Genomic DNA, 24,191 nt, shown 5'->3' on the forward strand with positions numbered 1-24,191 from the left:
CTTCTTGGTTGAGTCATTTCTCTCTTCTCTCCTCAACTAGAGACTTCTACTTGATTAGGTGAGTTTATACTGATCAATAATATCATGTATGAAGCTTAAAATATGTACTGATTAATAACATCCTACTGTACTATTATAAATCTTTCTATCCTACTTCCTAGTATAGTAAGCTACTGTCCTACTATCATATGAGGCACCATTAGTTTAATGGGAGAGATTTGTCTCAAAATTATTTTTGAATCCAATACCATGATGCACAAATATTCCATTATTCACAAAATGTGTTTTGCAATCTGCAAACACAAATTATTTATTTGTGACTTTTTTAAATATACATTTTTAAGTTTTACAAAAATGTATTATACTTGTGTGTAAATATATCATAAAATATCATTTGTAAATAATAAATTCTGCGTTTCAATTGTTGAGTTTGCATTTGTGAGTAGACCAACACACGCATACATTACTTTTTCCTGTTACATCATTTTGAGACAAACGTCACGCTTTTTAAGAGCATTTTTACAAATGTATTTTCCTATCTGCAAACTTACTTGTAACTTGTAAGTTGGCATTTGCTATGATTTGTACAAATATAAGCTATTTATAAATATATCATTTGCAATTTGTAAAAATAATTTATACTTTGAGTATTATTTATTACCAAATATACATTAATCACTTCAGCCCTATTTACATTTCTGCCATTTAAAAATATTAGATCTACAAGCGACACATTGTGAGCTTGTAGATCTGCTATTTTCAAATGATGTTTATACATTTTATTCATTGGAAAACTTGTGAAAGTTCTGCATAATGAGTACTTTCTACTTTTGCTACATTTTGATGCCAATACTTTTGTACTTTTACTCAAGTACATTTTGAATTCCAGACTTTTACTTGTAACAGTATTTCTACATTGCAGTATTAATAATTTTACTTAAGTAAAAAATGTGATTACTTTTTCCACTACTGGTTTACCTCGAGCACTGTCCCGTCGGCAGTGGCAACCAACATGTTCCTAATGGCTATAGAAAACTCACCATTCTAAGCTTTAATTTGAGTGGTAACATGTTGTTGTAACTCTAGAGATACAGTCAGAAACACTATTATGTTAATGTGATAACATGAGGCAGGGCCCTAAAATTGAGCCATGGTTCTCAAATGGGTGGTGGGCAAAGCTAGGTATGAGTTTTTTTTTACTTTCGGCAAATTCTACCTCACAATTTGGCATGATAATCATTGCAGACTAGTAGCTTAGTGGTACTTATCATGCATTGAATATGTGGACCCCTATATTATCACACGCAAATTGTTACAACAAATATATTATCAACTTTTGAGCCATTATTGTGTAGAGACCTATATGAGCACACTTTTCTGCACAATTCAAGTATGGGGAATTGATTGGAAAGGTTATTTTACTTATTCAATACTTCCATATGCTTAAATGATTTTTTAATTCAAGATTTTGCACCCAAATCGAATAATTTGAAAATACGTTTTGTAAATAATATAATATAATATTGAAAGTATGTGCTGAGAACCAACATATCCTAGTGTCTATACAAAAAGAGACCTGATTATCACAGAGGCAGACTTGACTGACTCGGAAATAGAGGACTGAATTTGCTGTGCCTTGCCCCTGATGTGTCCCAGAACCCCTGAACCTTCTCCCTGCCTTGGCCTTGTCATACACTCCTCCTTTGTATCTGTCTCTATATGTAAAAAAAAAAAGTAAAACTGAAATGAGTTGAATTGAGTTTTGGCCATTATCACCCGTTTTTCTTCAATAACACTTTTTACTTAGTCTGCTCTTTTTTTCCCTCTACACCAAAACCTCTTTGCCTAAAATAGCCGCAAGTGCGAGGCGTTGTGAGCTTGTAGATGTGCTATTTTTGGCTAAAGTTCTCCTCAGAATAGGGATGCTAGGGTTCAAGTGGTTAATGTAAATAAAAAAAAACATTCTATCACAGAAAGGTTTGGTGGCTCCCTGTAGTAATTCTGAGTACTCCAGCAAAATAAAGTATAAAACTTGAGTAAATGTATTTAGTTACCACTGGCTCTCAGCAATGTGTCTTAAGTGTCACTGAGCAAGACACTTAACCCCTACTAAAGATGGTGCCCAGATTTCTCTTGTGCCCACCTTCCCTGTATTCTTTTATTAAGCACTTTGAACTGACTTGTTGAAATGTGGTGTGTGTGTGTGTGTGTGTGTGTGTGTGTGTGTGTGTGTGTGTGTGTGTGTGTGTGTGTGTGTGTGTGCGTGTGCGTGTGCGTGTACAGGCTGAGTGTGGTCAGAATCGGCTCCTTCTTGGTTGAGTCATTTCTCTCTTCTCTCCTCAACTAGAGACTTCTACTTGAGTAGGTGAGTTCATACTGATCAATAATATCATGTATGAAGCTTAAAATATTTACTGATTAATAACTGTCCTACTATCATATGAGGCACCATTAGTTCAATTGCAGAGATTTGTCTCAAAATTATTTGTGAAGCCAAAACCATGATGCACAAATATTCCATGATTTACAAATGTGTTTCCATTATTCACAAAATAATGTGTTTTGCAATATGCAAACACAAATTATTTATTTGTGACTTTTGTAAATATGAATTTGTAAGTTTTACAAACATGTATTATACTGGTGTGTAAATATCTCATAAAATATCATTTGTAAATAATCAATTCTGCGTGTCAATTGTTGAGTCTGCATGTGAGTAGACCAACACACGCATACATTCCTTTTCTCCTGTTACATCATTTTGAGACAAACGTCACGCTTTTTTAAGAACATTTTTACAAATTTATTTTCCTATCTGCAAACTTTCTTTTAACTTGTAAGTTGGCATTTAAATACATATGCTATGATTTGTACAAATATAAGCTATTTACAGCTTGTAGATCTGCTATTTTCAAATGATTTTTATACATTTTATTCATTTGAAAACTTGTGAAATGGGACATTCTGCATAATGAGTACTTTTTACTTTTGCTACATTTTGATGCCAATACTTTTGTACTTTTACTCAAGTACATTTTGAATTCCGGACTTTTACTTGTAACAGAGTATTTCTACGTTGCAGTATTAATACTTTTACTTAAGTAAAAAATGTGATTACTTTTTCCACTACTGGTCCTCGACTACCTTGAGCACTGTCCCGTCGGCAGTGGCATTAACCAACATGTTCCTAATGGCTATAGAAAACTCACCATTCTAAGCTTTAATTTGGGTGGTAACATGTGGTTATAACTCTAGAGATACAGTCAGAAACACTATTATGTTAATGTGATAACATGAGAAAGGGCCCTAAAATTGAGCCATGGTTCTCAAATGGGTGGTGGGCAAAGGTATGAGTTTTTTTAAACTTACTGTACATTTCGGCAAATTCTACCTCACAATTTGGCATGATAACCATTGCAGACGAGTAGCTTAGTGGTAGTTATCATGCATTGAATATGTGGACCCCTATATTATCACACGCAAATTGTTACAACAAATATATTATCAACTTTTGAGCCATTATTGTGTTGAGACCTATGAGCACACTTTTCTGCACAATTCAAGTATGGGGAATTGATTGGAAAGGTTATTTTACTTATTCAATACTTCCATATGCTTAAATGGCTATTTAATTCAAGATTTTGCACCCAAATCGAATAATTTGAAAATAAGTCTTGTAAATATCCCCAATTTGAAAGTATGTGCTGAGAACCAACATATCCTAGTGTCTATAAAAAAAAGAGACCTGATTATCACAGAGGCAGACTTGACTGATTCGGAAATAGAGGACTGAATTTGCTTTGCCTTGCCCCTGATGTGTCCCAGAACCCATGAACCTTCTCCCTGCCTTGGCCTTGTCATACATTCCTCCTTTGTATCTGTCTCTATATTTAAAAAAAAAAAGTAAAACTGAAATTAGTTGAATTGAGTTTTGGCCATTATCGCCCGTTTCTCTTTAATAACACTTTTTACTTAGTCTGCTCTTTTTTTCCCTCTACACCAAAACCTCTTTGCCTAAAATAGCCGCAAGTGCGAGGCGTTGTGAGCTTGTAGATGTGCTATTTTTGGCTAAAGTTCTCCTCAGAATAGGGATGCTAGGGTTCAAGTGGTTAATGTAAAAAAAAAACATTCTATCACAGAAAGGTTTGGTGCCCCCCCTGTAGTAATTCTGAGTACTCCAGCAAAATAAAGTATAAAACTTGAGTAAATGTATTTAGTTACCACTGGCTCTCAGCAATGTGTCTTAAGTGTCACTGATCAAGACACTTAACCCCTACTAAAGATGGTGCCCAGATTTCTCTTGTGCCCACCTTCCCTGTATTCTTTTATTAAGCACTTTGAACGGCCTTGTTGAAATGTGCTGTTTTAACCTTTTGTCTACTTTGTTTGTGTGTGTGTGTGTGTGTGTGTGTGTGTGTGTGTGTGTGTGTGTGTGTGTGTGTGTGTGTGTGTGTGTGTGTGTGTGTGTGTGTGTGTGTGTGTGGAAGGAAAGAATGGTGATCGCACACATTGTCTTCACTTACAGAAAAAAAGTTTTTTTTTTGCGAGTACAATGTTTCCAACTGACATTCATCAGGTATTTCTGATTAAGGGCATGCAGGCTGAGTGCGGTCAGAATCGTCTCCTTCTTGGTTGTGTCATTTCTCTCTTCTCTCCTCAACTAGAGACTTCTACTTGAGTAGGTGAGTTTATACTGATCAATAATATCATGTATGAAGCTTAAAATATGTACTGATTAATAACATCCTACTGTATTATAAATCTTACTTCCTAGTATAGTAACCTACTGTCCTACTATCATATCAGGCACCATTAGTTTAATGGGAGAGATTTGTGTCTAAATTATTTGTGAAGCCAATACCATGATGCACAAATATTCCATTATTCACAAATGTGTTTCCATTATTCACACATGTGTTTTGCAATCTGCAAACACAAATGATTTATTTGTGACTTTTGTAAATATGAATTTGTATGTTTTACAAAATTGTATTATACTGGTGCGTAAATTATCATAAAATATAATTTGTAAATAATCAATTCTGCGTGTCAATTGTTGAGTCTGCATTTGTGAGCAGACCAACACGCATACATTCCTTTTCTCCTGTTGCATCATTTTGAGACAAACGTCACGCTTTTTTAAGAACATTTTTACAAATTTATTTTCCTATCTGCAAACTTACTTGTAACTTGTAAGTGTGCATTTAAATACATATGCTATGATTTGTACAAATATAAGCTATTTATAAATATATCATTTGCAATTTGTAAAAATAATTCATACTTTGAGTATTATTCCAAATATACATTAACCACTTCAGCCCTATATGCATTTCTGCCATTTGAAAATATTAGATCTACAAGCGACGCATTGTGAGCTTGTAGATCTGCTATTTTCAAATGATTTTTATACATTTTATTCATTTGAAAACTTGTGAAATGGGACATTCTGCATAATGAGTACTTTCTACTTTTGCTACATTTTGATGCCAATACTTTTGTACTTTTACTCAAGTACATTTTTAATTGACTTTTACTTGTAACAGAGTATTTCTACATTGCAGTATTAATACTTTTACTTAAGTAAAAAAATTACTATTACTTTTTCCACTACTGGTCCTCGACTACCTTGAGCACTGTCCTAATGTTCCTAATGGCTATAGTAAACTGCTCACCATTCTACACTTTCATTTGAGTGGTAACATGTGGTTATAACTCTAGAGATACAGTCAGAAACACTATTATGTTAATGTGATAACATGAGGCAGGGCCCTAGAATTGAGCCATGGTTCTCAAATGGGTGGTGGGCAAAGCTAGGTATGAGGTTTTTTTTACTTGCTGTACATTTCTACCTCACAATTTTGCATGATAACCATTGCAGACTAGTAGCTTAGTGGTAGTTATCATGCATTGAATATGTGGACCCCTATATTATCACACGCAAATTGTTACAACAAATATATGATCAACTTTTGAGCCATTATTGTGTAGAGACCTATGAGCACACTTTTCTGCACAATTCAAGATTTACTTGTTCAATACTTCCATATGCTTAAATGGCTGTTTAATGCAAGATTTTGCACCCAATTCGAATAATTTGAAAATAAGTCTTGTAAATATCCCCAATTTGAAAGTATGTGCTGAGAACCAACATGTTCCTAGTGTCTATAAAAAAAAGAGACCTGATTATCACAGAGGCAGACTTGACTGATTCGGAAATAGAGGAGTGAATTTGCTGTGCCTTGCCCCTGATGTGTCCCAGAACCCCTGAACCTTCTCCCTGCCTTGGCCTTGTCATACACTCCTCCTTTGTATCTGTCTCTATATTAAAAAAAAAAAGTAAAACTGAAATGAGTTGAATTGAGTTTTTGCCATTATCGCCCGTTCTCTACACCAAAACCTCTTTGCCAAAAATAGCCGCAAGTGCGGGGCGTTGTGAGCTTGTAGATCTGCTATTTTTGGCTAAAGTTCTCCTCAGAATAGGGATGCTAGGGTTCAAGTGGTTAATGTAAAAAAAAAACAGAAAGGTTTGGTGGCTCCCTGTAGTAATTCTGAGTACTCCAGCAAAATAAAGTATAAAACTTGAGTAAATGTATTTAGTTACACTGGCTCTCAGCAATGTGTCTTAAGTGTCACTGAGCAAGACACTTAACTCCTAACAAAGATGGTGCCCAGATTTCTCTTGTGCCCACCTTCCCTGTATTCTTTTATTAAGCACTTTGAACAGCCTTGTTGAAATGTGCTGTTTTAACCTTTTGTCTACTGTGTGTGTGTGTGTGTGTGTGTGTGTGTGTGTGTGTGTGTGTGTGTGTGTGTGTGTGTGTGTGTGTGTGTGTGTGTGTGTGTGTGTGTGTGTGTGTGTGTGTGTGTGTGTGTGTGTGTGTGTGTGTGTGTGTGTGTGTGTGTGTGTGTGTGTGTACAGGCTGAGTGCGGTCAGAATCGGCTCCTTCTTAGTCGAGTCATTTCTCTCTTCTCTCCTCATCTAGAGACTTCTACTTGAGTAGGTGAGTTTATACTGATCAATAATATCATGTATGAAGCTTAAAATATGTACTGATTAATAACATCCTACTGTACTATTATAAGTCTTTCTATCCTACTTCCTAGTACAGTAACCTACTGTCCTACTATCATATGAGGCACCATTAGTTTAATGGGAGAGATTTGTGTCAAAATTATTTGTGAAGCCAATACCATGATGCAAAGATATTCCATTATTCACAAATGTGTTTTGCAATCTGCAAAATACTTTTGTAAATATGAATTTGTAAGTTTTACAAAAATGTATTATACTGGTGCGTAAATATATCATAAAATATCATTTGTAAATAATCAACTCTGCGTGTCAATTGTTGAGTCTGCATTTGTGAGTAGACCAACACACGCATACATTCCTTTTCTCCTGTTACATCATTTTGAGACAAAAGTCACTCTTTTTAAAGACATTTTTTTCTTACAAAAAATGTATGGACATTTTTTTATTAAAAAAAAATTATTTTCCTATCTGCAAACTTACTTGTAACTTGTAAGTTGGCATTTAAATACATATGCTATGATTTGTACAAATATAAGCTATTTGTAAATATATCTTTTGCAATTTGTAAAAAATAATTTATACTTTGAGTATTATATCAGTGCATCGCAATGCGTCGCATTATCATTGTGAGCATTTGATTTTTATACATTTTATTCATTTGAAAACTTGTGAAATGGGACATTCTGCATAATGAGTACTTTCTACATTTGGTACATTTTGATGCCAATACAACTTTTGTACTTTTACTCAAGTACATTTTGAATTCCGGACTTTTATTTGTAACAGAGTATTTCTACATTGCAGTATTGATACTTTTACTTAAGTAAAAAATGTGATTACTGTTTCCACCACTGGTCCTCGACTACCTCGAACACTGTCCCGTCAGCACTGGCAACGATGTCCTCTGTGTTAAATACAGATAGTTTAGTTGTCTTGGCATAGAGCTTGACGCAGATCTTCCTGCACTCCATTTCTACTGCCAGTAGTAGTTCCCTTACATTCTCTGCTGTGTCTGAGACTCGGGTAATGTCATCTGTATAGTCCATGTCAGTAATCATGATGGGAGTTACTAGCTTAGTCTTCCTCGGGACCAGCGTGAACCCCAGTGTCTCAAAAGACCGAATATTATTTTCTCATGAGGAAATAACAGGAGTCACACATGACATGAGTGACACATCGCTGACAAAGCTGCTCTCAGATCACATTAATTATATTCCAGTTCTTAATGTACTTTGGTGATAAAGGAAATCTATTTGGTACAAATTCTCAGATCCAGGGCCATCAGCTGTGACCTCTTTATTCGGCTTCAAAGATTAGGACATGAGCTAAATTTAAACTGAGGCCATCTGTTCTTAAATAAAACATATTTTTTAAATAGTAACTTTATCCTTCGCCCGCCTCTTTCTTACTTATCTTGTTTGGTCGTTTGCCCTCTTTGCATTTTGGACAACCTTACTACTGTCTGAATTCTCCAGTTGTAGGCTTGCCTTTTCTGCATGTATTAATACATACTTTGATTGAACTCTTCTGTTTGTTGTAGCTGTGCTATTGGGTTCTATTCACTCTGCATTCCTAACAACAGGGTCTTGAAACTATCTGGGCCGTAGATCTGCCTTTGCTCCATGCAGATCTGCAGAATTGAGGCTTTGTTAATCAAGGCTTTGTCATTTCAATTGTGTGAATATCTAGACAAGTGGTTACCAACATGTTCCAGATCAGAGCCCACCCATGTTAAGTGGTCAGATGGGTGAGCAGCGTGGATGAATACCAGCACATTTAGGCGTAATATAGTGAAAGACCATTACCATGCCGGCCGAGTAGGTTTAGGTGGGTCCTACGGTTCAGAGGTCGCTGGATTTGTGTGTTTGACAGAACTGTGTTGTATGACAGCAACTATCATCAGTTTTGTGTTGGATTCATGTTAATGTGTATTTTCAGACATTTAGCTACTTAAACCGTCAATACTTAGTAAACTTGACCTTTCACTTTTTACTTAGTCTGCTCTTTTTTCCCCTCTACACCAAAACCTCTTTGCCAAAAATAGCCGATCTACAAGCTCTCAATTCCTCGCAAGTGCGAGGCGTTGAGAGCTTGTAGATCTGCTATTTTTGGCTAAAGTTCTCCTCAGAATACGGATGCTAGGGTTCAAGTGGTTAATGTAAAAAACATCTTTCTATCACACAAAGGTGTGGTGGCCCCCCTGTAGTAATTCTGAGGACCCCCTATAGGGGTCCCGGACCCCCTGTTGAAGACCCCTGATCTAGCCAATGGCAGTGGAATGAATGTCACACCGGGATATGGGATTAGAAGCCTTCTAGGCTGGGATCAATTTGTTTGCAGGTTGATCCACTTCCAAGCATTTTGGGGCGGCCATAGCTGAATGGTTAGTTTTCTCAAATTAAATTAAATTAGAATGGTGAGTTTTCTATAGCCATTAGGAACATGTTGGTTGCCACTGCCGACGGGACAGTGCTCGAGGTAAACCAGTAGTGGAAGAAGTACTCACATTTTTTACTTAAGTAAACGCATCAATACTGCAATATAGAAATACTCTGTTACAAGTAAAAGTCCGGAATTAAAAGTACAAAAGTACTGGCATCAAAATGTACTTAAAGTACCAAAAGTAGAAGTACTCATTATGCAGAATTATGTATATATTTCACAAGTTTTCAACTGTATAACAGCACATCTACAAGCTCACAATGGGTCATATCGCGACGCATTGTGATCTTGTAGATCTGCTATTTTTAAATGGCCAAAATGTATATAGGGCTGAAGTGGTTACTGTATGTTAATAATAATAAAAATCTACAAAGTAACTAGTAACTAAAGTTTTCAAATAATTTTAGTTGAGTAAAAGCACAATATTTGCCATTGAGATGTCGTGGAGTAGAAGTGAAAGTACTGAAAATTGGAAATACTCCAGTAAAGTACAGTAGCCGACTTGAGTAAATGTATTTAGTTACCACTGGCTCTCAGCAATAGTTTTACTGAGGTAAAGGTTAGGTTTAGGCATAGTTGCAAAAACAAGAACTGTCAATCACAGCGACTACTGGCCAGTGGGTTTTGCCTAGAACTGAAGTGGGATCCATAATAACGCGTCGCTGAGCAAGACACTTAACTCTTACTAAAGATGATGCCCAGATTTCCCTAGTGCCCACCTTCCCTGTATTCTTTTATTAAGCTCTTTGAACGGCCTTATTGTTAAAATGTGCTGTTTTAACCTTTTGTCTACTGTGTGTGTGTGTGTGTGTGTGTGTGTGTGTGTGTGTGTGTGTGTGTGTGTGTGTGTGTGTGTGTGTGTGTGTGTGTGTGTGTGTGTGTGTGTGTGTGTGTGTGTGTGTGTGTAGTGTATGCAGGCTGGACGTGGTCAGAATCATCAGAACTCTAAAACAGCTCTGTCCTGTTTTTAGCCATAGAGACTTCTACTTGAGTAGGTGAGTTTATACTGATCAATAATATCATGTATGAAGCTTAAAATATTTACTGATTAATAACATCCTACTGTACTATTATAAATCTTTCTATCCTACTTCCTAGTACAGTAAGCTACTTCCTACTATCCTATGAGGCACCATTAGTTTAGTGAAATTTCACAATTTAGTGACTCTCCTGAATCAAAGGTGCAGACCGGCGCAAACATGAAGAATGTGCATTTACTGTAAATTGTTTAAAAATGTTTTAAACTGCAATAGAGACTTTGTTATTAAATGTGTCTCTCTAATAGACTATATATTTAGTCGATTTTACACCGCCTAAGGCCATTAACAGTACACTGAGCACTATAACTATAAAGATATAGTTTTAAGTGGATGACTTCACACCGACTATTAAAATAAATACAATGGTGAACGATATAGTTATAGTTATCTTTATAGTTATAGTGCTGCTCAGTGTGAATGTCACTTTAGACCAGGAAACATACCTCTCTCCTCTCCTGTACCACAATGGCCTTCCAGGTTGGTATGATATAATAGCACATCTGTACAGGGTCTTGAAACTATCTGGGCGGTAGATCTGACTTTGCTCCATGTAGATCTACACAATTGAGGCTTTGTAACAAGGGCGTACGGTCATTGGGGCCAACGAGGCCATGGCCCGGTCTGTGTAAACCCAGATCCGCCAAGGGGAAAAAACAAAAAATCAACATAACAACATTAGCAGCCCCTCACCCTTTAAGTCGCCTTTGTTTTCAAATGGGGCTCATTTGCATTCGGCCGAATTGTTAATGAGTGGCCATTAGAAAACCAGTTTCGCCGTCAAACTGGTTCTCCATTGCGCAGAGACGAGCACCTCTCCATTCAGAAATGTAATAGAAGAAGAACCGTCGTCCTGAAACACCCTGCCCCACGTCTAAACCGGCGGCCTCTGTCCTCGGAAAAAATGGGGCAGTGTGTTTTGGGACGAGCGTTCCGTTTTCCACCCGGAATGGCTCGTTAATTCTCAATATACTTATCAGCCGTTGTTGCGCGAACCACCCCCTGGCCCGGTCAACGATAAAATTCACTATACGCTGCTGCTTTGTAAATCAAGGCTTCGTCATTTGTCAAGTGGTGACCAACCTTTTCCGGATCAGAGCCCACTTGAAAATCTAGTGTTCGCAGCGGCAGCCCACCCATGTTAAGTGGTCAGATGGGTGAACCGCGTGGATACCAGCACATTTAGGCGTACTATAGTCCATGCCGGCCGAGTAGGTTTTGGTGGGTCTGACCGTTCAGAGATTTATGGTCTATCTATACAGGGTCCGACTGTGTTGTTGTACCGACCGTTCTGGTTACCACATGGATTAATGGTGTGTCACTGTCTTGTGTCTTGCCTTTTTATTTTTTGTCTTGGGCTATACTTTCAGTAGCCACCTATACTGAAAGTATAACACCTATACGCCTATACTGCTCTGTGTCATCACAGCGTTTGTCGATAGGGAAGGAATGGATGTATGAGAAATGTATGATATTAAATGTATATATTAAATCAAAAAACAACTTTTGTTTTATTGACAAAGTTACACCGTAGAATACATTTCCAAAGACCAATATGGCATCAAAATGACAGTAAATATTGAGAAACATCCTGTTTCCACTGATCAATTTAACTTCAGAAGATACCAAAACCTCAGTGTTCATAACATTCTATGATTCTCATGTGGAATTTCAAGTTTCATTTAATGTTCTTGGTCATTTAAGTTGAGCCTATAGGCGTATTGAAATAAATGTCTTACACTGTCTCCCTGTTAGCTGTCCTACTGTCTGTCTTTCAAACACTGTCTCCCTGTTAGCTGTCCTACTGTCTGTCTGTCTCTCTCCTACACTGTCTCCCTGTTAGCTGTCCTACTGTCTGTCTCTCCTACACTGTCTCCCTGTTAGCTGTCCTACTGTCTGTCTCTCCTACACTGTCTCCCTGTTAGCTGTCCTACTGTCTGTCTCTCCTACACTGTCTCCCTGTTAGCTGTCCTACTGTCTGTCTCTCCTACACTGTCTCCCTGTTAGCTGTCCTACTGTCTGTCTCTCCTGTCTCCCGGCTGTCCTACCGTCTGTCTCTCCTGTCTCCCTGTTAGCTGTCCTACTGTCTGTCTCTCCTACACTGTTTCCCTGTTAGCTGTCCTACTGTCTGTCTCTCCTACACTGTTTCCCTGTTAGCTGTCCTACTGTCTGTCTCTCCTACACTGTTTCCCTGTTAGCTGTCCTACTGTCTGTCTCTCATACACCGTCTCCCTGTTAGCTGTCCTACTGTCTGTCTCTCATACACCGTCTCCCTGTTAGCTGTCCTACTGTCTGTCTCTCCTATAATAATAATAATAATAATGGATTTTATTTATAACGCACTTTACATTTACAAGAAATCTCAAAGTGCTACAGAAGGCAATTGCATAAAAACAGAAACATCACACCAATAAAAGATAACAACAACTAGGAAACTAGAAGAAAACTATTAAAAACATGGGGGCATGTTTGATGACCGGCGGACAGATTTCAGATGTTCTGTTCTCCTACACTGTCTCCCTGTTAGCTGTCCTACTGTCTCTCTCCATGTGGCGATTTTATAGGAGAGGCAGGGGGGGAACTTGCCCTCCTGATTGGTCAGCCCAGCTCTGATCTATTGATTGATACAAAAATAAAGAAAACATAAAAAAATATATATTTAAAATAAAGTATTTTTTCAATTAATTAATTGATTCATCTAGATATCTATTGAGTTCTGATACGGATTTGTCATTTGCATACAAGTGGCATTAGACATTGTAAATAGATTGTGTACGAAATGAAAGCCTGTCAGATACTAACAAGGCGCTGATAAGGTGGATGGAACTCTCTCTGATGTCTGCCATGCCCTGCAGAACTTAACAAGCATAATTTTTCCCTCTGAAAATACTATAATAAGGAGATCTATCACCTTGACTCTCTCTACAGATGCAACTTCCTCACAGATGGTGTTTTTTTGTGCCCCCCCCCCCAAGGGCCCCTGGGCCCCGGCCCCACTGACCCAATGGCTAATCCGTCCTTATTTCTGTCTCTCTCCTCTCTCTCTGTTGTTCTCAGGTGGTTAAAGTTCGCCATCTAGTGGACAATTTGTGGAATCTTGAACTGTAAAGGGCAGGTATGTTTATTTACAACAAACTGAACAAACCAATGTAATGATGAGCATGTTGAAATACACTGTACATATTCACTGTAGAAAGTAGAAAGATTATAGACACATTTTGTGTGAATTTAAAGGGATAGTTCACCCCCCCAAAAAAATCTATCGATTACACACCCCATGGAGACTTGAATTCATGGGGATTTTTATTGTTTTTGTCGCATTCCTAAGCCAATAATTTGATGAACGGCGGCGGCTCCGGTAGGAGACTCCTACCTACCGGAGACATTAGGATCTGTCTGCCGTTCATCAAATTATTGGCTTAGGAATGTGACAAAAACAAAACAATCTCTATGAATTCAAGGCTGGGGTGTGTATTATTTTGGGTAAACTATCCCTTCAAAGAGCTGAAAAGAGTTTTTGTATACACTTTTCCTTTCTTATGCTACATTTGTATGTTGTCATAAATGTTTACATATCCTCTTCATAAAAGCCTGATCAGTTAATGTGTGTATGTCCTATCTAATGTAATATTCTGCATACAGTACCAGTCTGTTAATCCAAAACAAATCCTGACATCCCTATGTTGGGCCTGTCATTATAGATGCAAACTGTCAAACATTTTTGGAAATAGCCGATCTACAATCTCACATGCAGAGCGTTGTGATGCGACACGCTGTGATATTGTAGATCGACTATTTTCGCCGCACGACACCATCGTATGACAAAATCTAAATGCAGATCTAAGAGGTTAATGTGTATTCCATGATGTGCATACCTTCAACTAAAGTTTGTGTTCAGTCTCTTCAGACCCAAGCTTTAAGAGAATGAAGCTGAGATGTTAACACCCTCTGTTTGTACCAGGAATCAGCCATGGAGACACTTAAGGTCCATATGTTGAATACTCTGGAGGATCTGGCTGAAGATGAATTCATGGCGTTCAAGTGGCATCTGCGACAGCCTGGTAACCTTGAAGGCGACGACCCGCTCCCAAGGAGCATTATGAATGCGGCTAGCAGGACGGTGACTGTTGCTCTCATCGTGCAGTCTTACTCCGATAATATAAATCAGATCATGGTCAATATTCTGGAGAAGATCTGCAGGAATGATCTAGTGAAGAAGTTTTTCTATGGACTCAACATACATGAGGTATGTACACTGTCCAGAAATTGAACACAATGGTTGTTGTGTCTGAAAGCAGTCACTAGTTCAGTAAACACACTGATGTACATGAGCATAACTCTACATCACACATGCACATGATTTCATACACATGGCAATGATTTCAGTTATCTCTCTCTCTCTCTCTCTCTCTCTCACTCACTCACTCACTCACTCACTCACTCACTCACTCACTCACTCACTCACTCACTCACTCACTCACTCACTCTCACACACACACACACACTCACACACACACACACACACACACACACACACACACACACACACACACACACACACACACACACACACACACACACACACACACACACACACTAATAAAAGGTTAAAACATGGAGCAAATTGAAAGGAGTGAAAGTAAGCAAATGGTGAAGAAATGCAAAGAAAAAACAAAAAACACAATTATAGGGGTGTGAAGTAACCATTCACCAACCCACTGTCCAGACAGCCACACACACCACCAGACTATTATCAACTTTTTGGTGTAAGAAGGCTGGCATACAACATAACAAAAATAACCTAACATAAATGGATAGTAAAGATAAATAATGCCAAGACAAGAATAGAACAAAAATAAAACAACAATAAAACTAAACATCAGTGGCAGTCAGTGTAAGTAAGTAAATAAGTATACATTATATAATCAAACATTAAGGAAGGCTCAACACCTGGAAGCAGAGGTCACTAGAATGGGACATAAAGTACATCAGACAGAGGTTCAGACACACAGCAGATATGTCCTCAACTTAAAATCTAAAATGAACACCCACTAGAGCATTATAACAGTTACAACCTGTCGTACCAGAGACCAGAGGAAAAGCTGCATGTTAAATGAAGCTTTTATAGTGAACCGTACAATTTGGAAACAAGGAAGTGGGAGGTGCTATGATAGCCTGTCTAGCCATACTCACAAGAGACATTTCCTTACTGGCTGACAAAGTAATGGAGCTCAGATAATGGTTAATGTTCTGAGCTCATCTAATCTCCTCCCATCGGGGACCCGCTTCAAGACTAATGTGCACACTACGATGTAACCACAGCTCACCACAAAATACCCCTTATAGTTATCACTTTTTACTGTGTAGGTCAGAGTGCTGTAAGGTAACGTTAGTACTTGATTCCACTCTTATGACCTTCTTAATGTTTTCCTCCATGTCTGTCCCAATTGGTCCCTCAGCCATTCATCTCATGACACTGCGTCACTGCGTCAGCCTCAGTCTCCCTGTGCCGTTTCTTAAACATAATGTTCTTTCTCTTACAGTATATCACTCAAAGCCTATGGAAAAATTCATATTGACCTCTCCCAGGCTCACTCAATAATGTCCCTTTCAAGAGGGCATTTCATTATCAATCCACTTGATGAGGGCATTCATTTACTGTCTTTATCACTAGCAGTCATGATTGCACAAGGTAGCCGGAGGAACACCAAGTTTCACTGTGTGCATATGCAAATCATGACAGGAAAAAACATTGAATAACCTCCATATAAAACATACTATCTTTGGTCAGCCATCTGGAATGTGACAGGTTACTGCTGCAAGGCACAGTATCAGGGAGTAAAGTAAAAACAAATATTTTTAAATTACAATATATTTAAAAAAAGAAAGAATTGAAACTATGGTAATTATATTAAAATCAAAATTAACACAGTAAGCAGATGACTTAATTACCGTAAGGGAATTATTTAAACATTCATATAAGAACGATTCTGTTAAAAGTTTTTGAATTCATATAAGCTGTTGATCACTGTAACTGTGATCACTCACTCTAGTGGTTTACACAGTGTGACACGGTCGGACGCACGCACGCACGCACGCACGCACGCACGCACGCACGCACGCACGCACGCACGCACACACACACACACACACACACACACACACACACACACACACACACACACACACACACACACACACACACACACACACACGCACGCTGCTCTGAGCAGTCAGACCATTCATACATGCAGTAAGTGTTTAATCTATATGGCTTTGTTTTAACCCTAACCCAAAGCATAAAGAGAATGAATCTTAGATGTCAACATCCTCTGTTTATTCCAGAAATCAATCACGGTCACACTTGAGGAACGTATCATGGAAACTCTGGGTGAGCTGAAAACCACAGACTTGGAAATGTTCCAGCGTAACCTTGCCCTTAAGGCAATACCAAAGGAAAAGCTGGGTAGAGCTAACAGGCCAGACACTGTCGACCTGATAATGGAGTTCTACCCGGATGCTGCAGAACAGGTCGTAATGAATGTTCTACAGCAGATCCACAAGGATGATGCTGATACACTGGAGCGGCTTCTAGACATACTCAAAGGTAGGTGAAGAATTAATGCTATTAAAACGTTAATGCTATTAACACTCCTGTAGATTGTAGTGGTAAATTCATACACGTAACGTGTGACGTAACGTGACATAACGGAAGCATATTTTGGGACATTCTGAATCTTCACCTGTTAACATTACAAACGCAAGCAGTGCCCAGAAGCCACATTTAATATGTCAGAGATGTATGTACAGTATATGTATAAGCCTATATAAAACTGCCCAAGATATGTAATCAAACCAAACTCAGAATTTGACATTTCCATGACTACCATCAACAGGATCCAATGAGAAGAAAAGGAAAATAAATCAAGAGGACCTGAGAGATGACCCCGATGTTATTACATCAACAATACCACGAAAATGGCACCCAGTTAGTGAAAAATGGAAGCCTCAGTTAGAGAAGCTTGCAAACATGGATGACAGTAAAGTTAAAAAAGTTAAGAGTCTTGTGTTTGGGAAAGATAAAGAATTCCGCATAGCACAGGGAAGTAATGGAGTTGTGGTCTTCTTGGGGTTAAGAGATGATGGCACTGAAGTTGCAGTGAAGAGAATGTCTAATGCCCACGACATGTACAACGACCTGAAGAATGATGAACTATATCTACGTCTTCCAGAGCTTGATGATCCTTCGATTGTACGATACATTGACTTTGTAGAGGATAAGCGCTATGGGTACCTTGCTCTTCAGTTATGTGAATGCACACTGGAAGAATACATCACTAAACTCCCAGAACAGGAGAGGAAACGGCTTGCAAAACAGTTCCTCAATAGCTTAAGAATTCTTCATTGTCAGGATAGTAAAATTCTCCACCGGGACATCAAGCCTCAAAATGTCTTGATTGGTAAGAAAACAAGCAAATCATATCAGAATTATAAGCAACTATGTTTAATTTATTTAGCTTAATCTAAAACTTGTTATTATGTTGATCTACCAACTTACCCGCAGATATTCAAGGCAAGGCAAGATTGGCAGATTTTGGAATAAGCCGACGAATAGACAAAGGAAAAACAACCAGTAAACCCACAAGCGCTGCAGGAACACTATGTTGGATGGCAAAGGAGATTTTGGATGCAGATGCTGAAATAGGTTATAAAAGAAGCACTGATATCCAGGTTAGTTTTTTTATCTGTGAGAACCATTTAATTCATGAGAAATACATAAAAATGTCTTAACTCATTTTTATGCTCATTCTTAAGCCGGCTGGGATGTTGATATATTACATCCTTTCTGGAGGAGACCATCCTTTTCTGAAGGACTCCAAAGGATCAATCTGGAAATGTCCAAAAAACATTTCCGAAGGCAACTACTATCTGAAACATCTTGATGATGATGTAGTTGCTAAGGATCTGGTTGAGTGGATGATCCATGGAGAACCAGAGAGAAGACCTTCCGTGCAGCAATGCTTGGCTCATCCCTTCTTTTGGCCAAACACATGGTAGTTTTTGTTCCACACGTTATTCATTCATTGATCTATAAACACTATTTCATCATATTATGTTAATCTGTTTGATCGGACAGTAAGGTACTCATATATAACCAATATGTTTGAAGAGAATCAGAATCTACTTTATTGTCACATCACTGGTTTACAGGTGTAAATAAGTGGATAAAATGTGTTCTTTTTGTTTTCCAGAAAGGGTTAAAACGTTAAATAAGCAAGTCAAAGAGAACATTAAAACAGATAAAGATATCTACATATATACACATAGCATAAGAGTACCAGCACATACAGTATGTACATGAGGTTACATATACACATAGCATAACACCAGCACATACAGTATGTACATGAGGTTACATATACACATAGCATAAGAGCCGCACATGTATACAGTATGTACATGAGGTTAAGCATAATTTGCGAAAGTGGTGACACATTGGTGGGTGTACATAGCGGCAGGTAGTGGTACGGTACATGATTAGACATAACAATGATAACACATAGGCCAGATATGTACATGATTAGACATAATAATAACACATTGGACAGATATGTACATGATTAGACATAACAATAATAGCAGGGCAGAAACTACACAGTGAAAACAGATACACATGGCAGGTCCACCAGGACAGTAAAGCCTGCACAGAGGAACAAATCGTTGCTGTCGGGCAGAAACCTCTTATCTCCATATTTTAACTATTTTTTTCTTCGTAAATTAACGCCCTACTTGTTCATCCACCTGACAGAGACGATATCCACATGAAGAGTAGACTCATGTTTTCACTATTTTCTTCCCAGGAGAGAGGAGTACTTGAGAAGGATTGGAAATGAAAAGGAAGTTGAGATGTATCGAAAAGCTGAAAAGGACGAGAACAAGACCAAGGATTTGAAGGAGAAGAAACTCATCAGGTCATTGAAGGTCCTCATCCCTGCATTAGAGCAGTATGCTGAGCAGGGACAGTTCAACGCATGGAAACAAAAGGTTAGTTTATTACTAATAATATGAGGAAGCTGTATGACCACACGTTTACCTTTATTGTTTTCTCATTATTTGGTGCCTTCTGTTATTTTTGATTCCTTCTTTATTTCTTTTAAAATGCCTTTGTTTGTGAAATATACAAATAAACCATTCCAAAGTAACTAAAGCATAATCTCAGGCTCATATCCATCTTTATGTTCTCAAATCCATTTGATTGTACTGTGTGTGTGTGTGTGTGTGTGTGTGTGTGTGTGTGTGTGTGTGTGTGTGTGTGTGTGTGTGTGTGTGTGTGTGTGTGTGTGTGTGTGTGTGTGTGTGTGTGTGTGTGTGTGTGTGTGTTGTGCCGTGTGTTTTTAAGTTGTACTCTGTGTTTTTCCAGTTTGAAGAAGCAGAGGGGGAGACCACCAGGCAGTTGTTTAAGGAGATGGATGAATTTAGAATGGGGGAAGGCCCTGATGGGAAGAAGAAGAAGTTCTACTCTGACAACTCATTTGCACTGCTGCGCTTCATACGCAACCTCCATGCACACAAGTAAGTTGAATTACATCAAAAGAAAGATAAATCCCTTCCATTCATTTATGAATAAAGACATATTTGGTTTATTTTATTCTAAATGAGTGGAGCATTTCTCTGGATAAAAACAAAACAATAAACACACACACACACAAATTTTATTATCTCAGGTAATTTGTAAATATGTAGATAACTTGTCTGGCCTTCTGTTGCTCTCTTGTTTTGATCTCCTTCCCACTTGCCCCCCACCCTCTTCTTCTCCCCCCCCCCCTCTTCTTTCTATGGAAACTAACGTTGCAATGGGAACGATGTACAAAAAAGAATTTCACCCACTTTTTTACCTTGTAAACCTGTGATGTGACAATAAAACTGATTCTGATTCTGATTCTGACACACACACACACACACACACACACACACACACACACACACACACACACACACACACACACACACACAGAGTGCACACAACCGTGCTCTACAATTAGGGCATCCATAAAATGCGTCTCGTGAAGAAACTCATAGCCTCACATTATGTGATGAGAGCTGCCAAAGTGTCCACATGCACAGGACAAAGAAAATAAATATGTTGTTTTAATTAAAATAATATACTTAATAATTATCTATTGAATATTGTCTATTAGGAGACATGGAGCTAAATTAAATGATGTTTTACAATTTATTTTAGCAGACATCAGACCATATGGCAGCCATAGTGATATGATTGTAATTTAATTTAATTGACTGTGATCTCACTATAGTTGTGAATGTGGTCACAATCAGAAGTAGTGATTTGAAGGAGCACTGCTTTGTGTTCACAGACTAGAGGAAAAGGCTGCAGCTGGTATCAACCTGATGAAGATGTTCCCTGGTCTGTTTGGATACGTTTACAAGTTTGCCAAAGAACAAGGCTGGAATAACTCAAGGCTCGCCCTGAAGGATATGTTTGACTTCTGTCCCAGATGTGCGCTCACTTCCTGAACACAGTAGAAGATACAGTAGTATCAGCACCAGTGCTACATCCACAAGACATGAGAGTCATGTTCTATTCTACCAGTGTAAGAATCAAGACTAATAGACTCAACGTGCCTTTTTTTCTATGTACTTTTATTGCAATTCAATCATGGTTTTACAATATTTACATATCCTTGTAATTATTTTGATTTTCATCATTTGTTTTCTTGTACAGTACACCCAGTGATGCAAAAAAGCTAAATTAGAACAAAGCAATTCTGAAAACAATTTAAAATCTAAATTGATCATTAAAGTCCATACAGTATATCTGTATTCGTCAATACGTCTCATTCGACTTTCGAAACACAATCTATAATTAACAGTAATTCACTCAAAGTGAAGGACTCCCTTGAATTGAGATTCTAATATACAACGTTTTATTTCCTTGTGAATTACATGTTGCCGCTGTCAGGCAGAAACTTGTGAGTTATCTGACTGAAATGATACGTAGCCTGCAAGTTTAGTTCAGGCAGTATACACTTGAGAGGTTACGTGCATGCTCATTACTGGCTGTATACAGTGTCATGCAAGACCCATACATCACACACTGACGTGGCAATCAGCTGACCAATTGGGCGGGTTATTTAAGCTCACCTAAATCTACGTTCCTTCCACTTTGTGTGTCTGATTGTTGTGCAGTGTTTGCTCCCACCGCCACCCCAGCACCCCCAGTGGGCTCTGCTATTGGTTCTGTTCCCCATGGGGGGTTGTTATTGTATATCTATCTCCCTGCTCTTGGTTAATGATGGTTGTCTAATTGTGCTGAGCAGGGAGAAAAATGTAGCAGAGTCTGAACGCCAAGATAAAATATTATATCCACTCTTGTATTCTCATTCTATAATATTGGTTCAATCTCTTTGTTCTATTATATTGGTTCAATCTATTTGTGAGTTATCTGACTGAAATGTTGCCGCTGTCGGGCAGAAACTTTGTATCCCCATATTTCATAGTGTTTTTTCCCCCCGTTTTCCTATTTTATACTTTGTCGTATGACGGTGTCATGCGAAAGAAGTGAAAAGATCTACAAACTCAGAACGTGTTACGATGCTACAAAAAAATTGCAAGTTTTGAAAAAATAATTTGTTTGGTTCTATAAATATTGAACCAATGAAAATATGAACGAGCTTGTGACTAATTATCATCAGAACACCAGTTCTTATTTCCATTTCCTGAAATGTAATGTTTTTTTTTATATACAAGTTATCCTCCCGACAGTGACCATATAATACATTGTTTTTATGTTTAATGTGCCCTGATATTCTACCTCTATCTCTATTCTAGTGGTTCTCAAACTTTACAGGCCGCTGCCCCCCAAAATACTCGTATTTCAATTCATATTCAATTCATAATAAAATTTTGTTTGACTCGGTTCCACCGATAAATATTGTGAAAATAGCCGATCTACCAGCCCCCAAGGTGGTGTGAGCTTGTAGATCGGCTATCGGCTATTGTCAAAGTTTTTGCCTCTTAAGTAATATTTGACATTTGGCCAATGTTTGAACATTTTTTATAGTTTGTCGATTATTATAATTTATTTTCAATTGAGAGGTATTAAAAAGGTCTTAAAATGGCAGATAACCCTGTTTACACTTATACTGTATGTTGCTTTGTTTACTTTTGAGTGAGAAAACAATGTTGCACATTAATCTAATCTCCTGGGGACCCCCCAAAATCATTTGGAGTCCACCCTGAGGGTCCTGACCCACACTTTGAGAACCACTGTTCTATTCCACCTCTATCTCTACTCCATCTCAGGTTTTTCTGGAACTAGGAATGTATTTTGGTTTCTGGTCTTATAAATAGAATTTCCTCATGTTTCGCTTATCTTTTGATAAGACTATATTCCAGATTCTGCTGTTTATTTCTGACTTTTCTTTACTTTTTAGATGATGTTTTTTTGTATAATCCAGCTGTTCCCAAACATTTTAGACTTTGTACCCCCTTATTCGTCCTGACGGGGTTCATTCAACAAAAAAAGCTTCATTATTAAAGAAATAATATTAAATTAGTAAGTGCAATATGTGCAATTGGCTGCATTTATTGATTTGTAAAAAATATTTACAAATATAAACAAAATAAATGTTTTAATTGCATGTTTGAAAAATCCCTCTTGAAATATTTTTGTCAAAACGCAGGATTTCTTAATAAAATTGCATCGTGGCTATGAGTGTGTGACTCTGCTTTTTCCTTTATGGAGAGAGATAATAATGTGATCTTTATGTCTTGTGTTGAGAAATCATATCCAGTGATAGTGTTCTTTATAGAGAGATATTATATTTCATAGAAGCATAACTATTTTTTAAATAACTTGACAAATATTTTATAAAGATGATAATATGCATTCCCAACTCTATAAAGTAACAATATGATCCTTCAACATCTGAATGGAGAAAACTAAAGGAAATGGATTATGAATCATATTTATTTTTATTTCAGGTGTAGATAGATAGATAAAATAAATCATTATAGTGTCCTGCACCACAAGAACACATTTTAATTATTCTTTTTTGACAATCTACAATCAAGCTCACAATGCATTTCAGATTGGCTATTTTCCCCAACTTAAAGAATAAAAAAAGAAAAACATTTATTTTATTGTAATTAAATTATCTAATGTAATTTATTATAATTTTTAATACATGTATTTACCAATAATCAATGTTTGTAGAGGCCGTTTGTAAGGCCTTTATCAATGTTTGTAGAGGCCTTAAAAATGAGTTCTAAAATGCACGGGGAGCCAATGGAGTGAGGCCAAGATCGGAGTCATGCGATCACATTATTTCTCGCCTGTGGGCGACTGAGTGATGACCGGTCAATTCCCGCTTAAAGGGAGTTACAGCAGTGTTTCCCAAACAGGGGGTGGGGACCCGACCCATTTTTGGGTCATGAGAAAATATCCCTTCATTTTTCTTTTCCTACATTTTGCTTTTAATTATTGTTATTCCAAAAGGGCATTTGGCTCGATCCATAGAGTGAGGCACGATGATGAAAATCCTTAAGGCCTACGGTGTGTGTCCCTCCCAACCTACTCCGGGCAATAGAGACGCAGGCACTAGGGCCAAGGTGGTGACCCCAGATGGCAACAGTGAGGGGTTTGACATCCTGGC

At 37.8% G+C, this 24,191-nt stretch overlaps 1 protein-coding gene across 2 annotated transcripts; it reads left to right on the top strand.

Annotated features, from left to right (window-relative positions):
* The first annotated feature begins 6,928 nt into the window (after positions 1-6,928).
* On the top strand, positions 6,929-23,240 carry LOC308095400 (2-5A-dependent ribonuclease-like). 2 transcript variants are annotated; one of them, XM_080442458.1, is made up of 11 exons: positions 6,929-7,004; positions 10,387-10,473; positions 13,573-13,630; positions 14,477-14,761; positions 16,861-17,122; positions 17,412-17,975; positions 18,080-18,246; positions 18,331-18,569; positions 19,377-19,560; positions 19,937-20,088; positions 20,892-23,240. In XM_080442458.1, the coding sequence occupies exons 4-11, from the start codon at positions 14,486-14,488 to the stop codon at positions 21,049-21,051; spliced, it is 2,004 nt and encodes a 667-aa protein (XP_080298584.1). In that variant the 5' UTR covers positions 6,929-7,004; positions 10,387-10,473; positions 13,573-13,630; positions 14,477-14,485; the 3' UTR covers positions 21,052-23,240. The 2 variants fall into 2 exon arrangements, with proteins under 2 accessions (XP_080298584.1, XP_080298585.1); XM_080442459.1 differs by having other exon boundaries at positions 10,387-10,469.
* Positions 23,241-24,191: the final 951 nt, after the last annotated feature.

This window comes from Gymnoscopelus braueri (genome assembly GCF_963280865.1).
Source record: "Gymnoscopelus braueri genome assembly, chromosome: 11".
NCBI classification, from domain to species: domain Eukaryota; kingdom Metazoa; phylum Chordata; class Actinopteri; order Myctophiformes; family Myctophidae; genus Gymnoscopelus; species Gymnoscopelus braueri.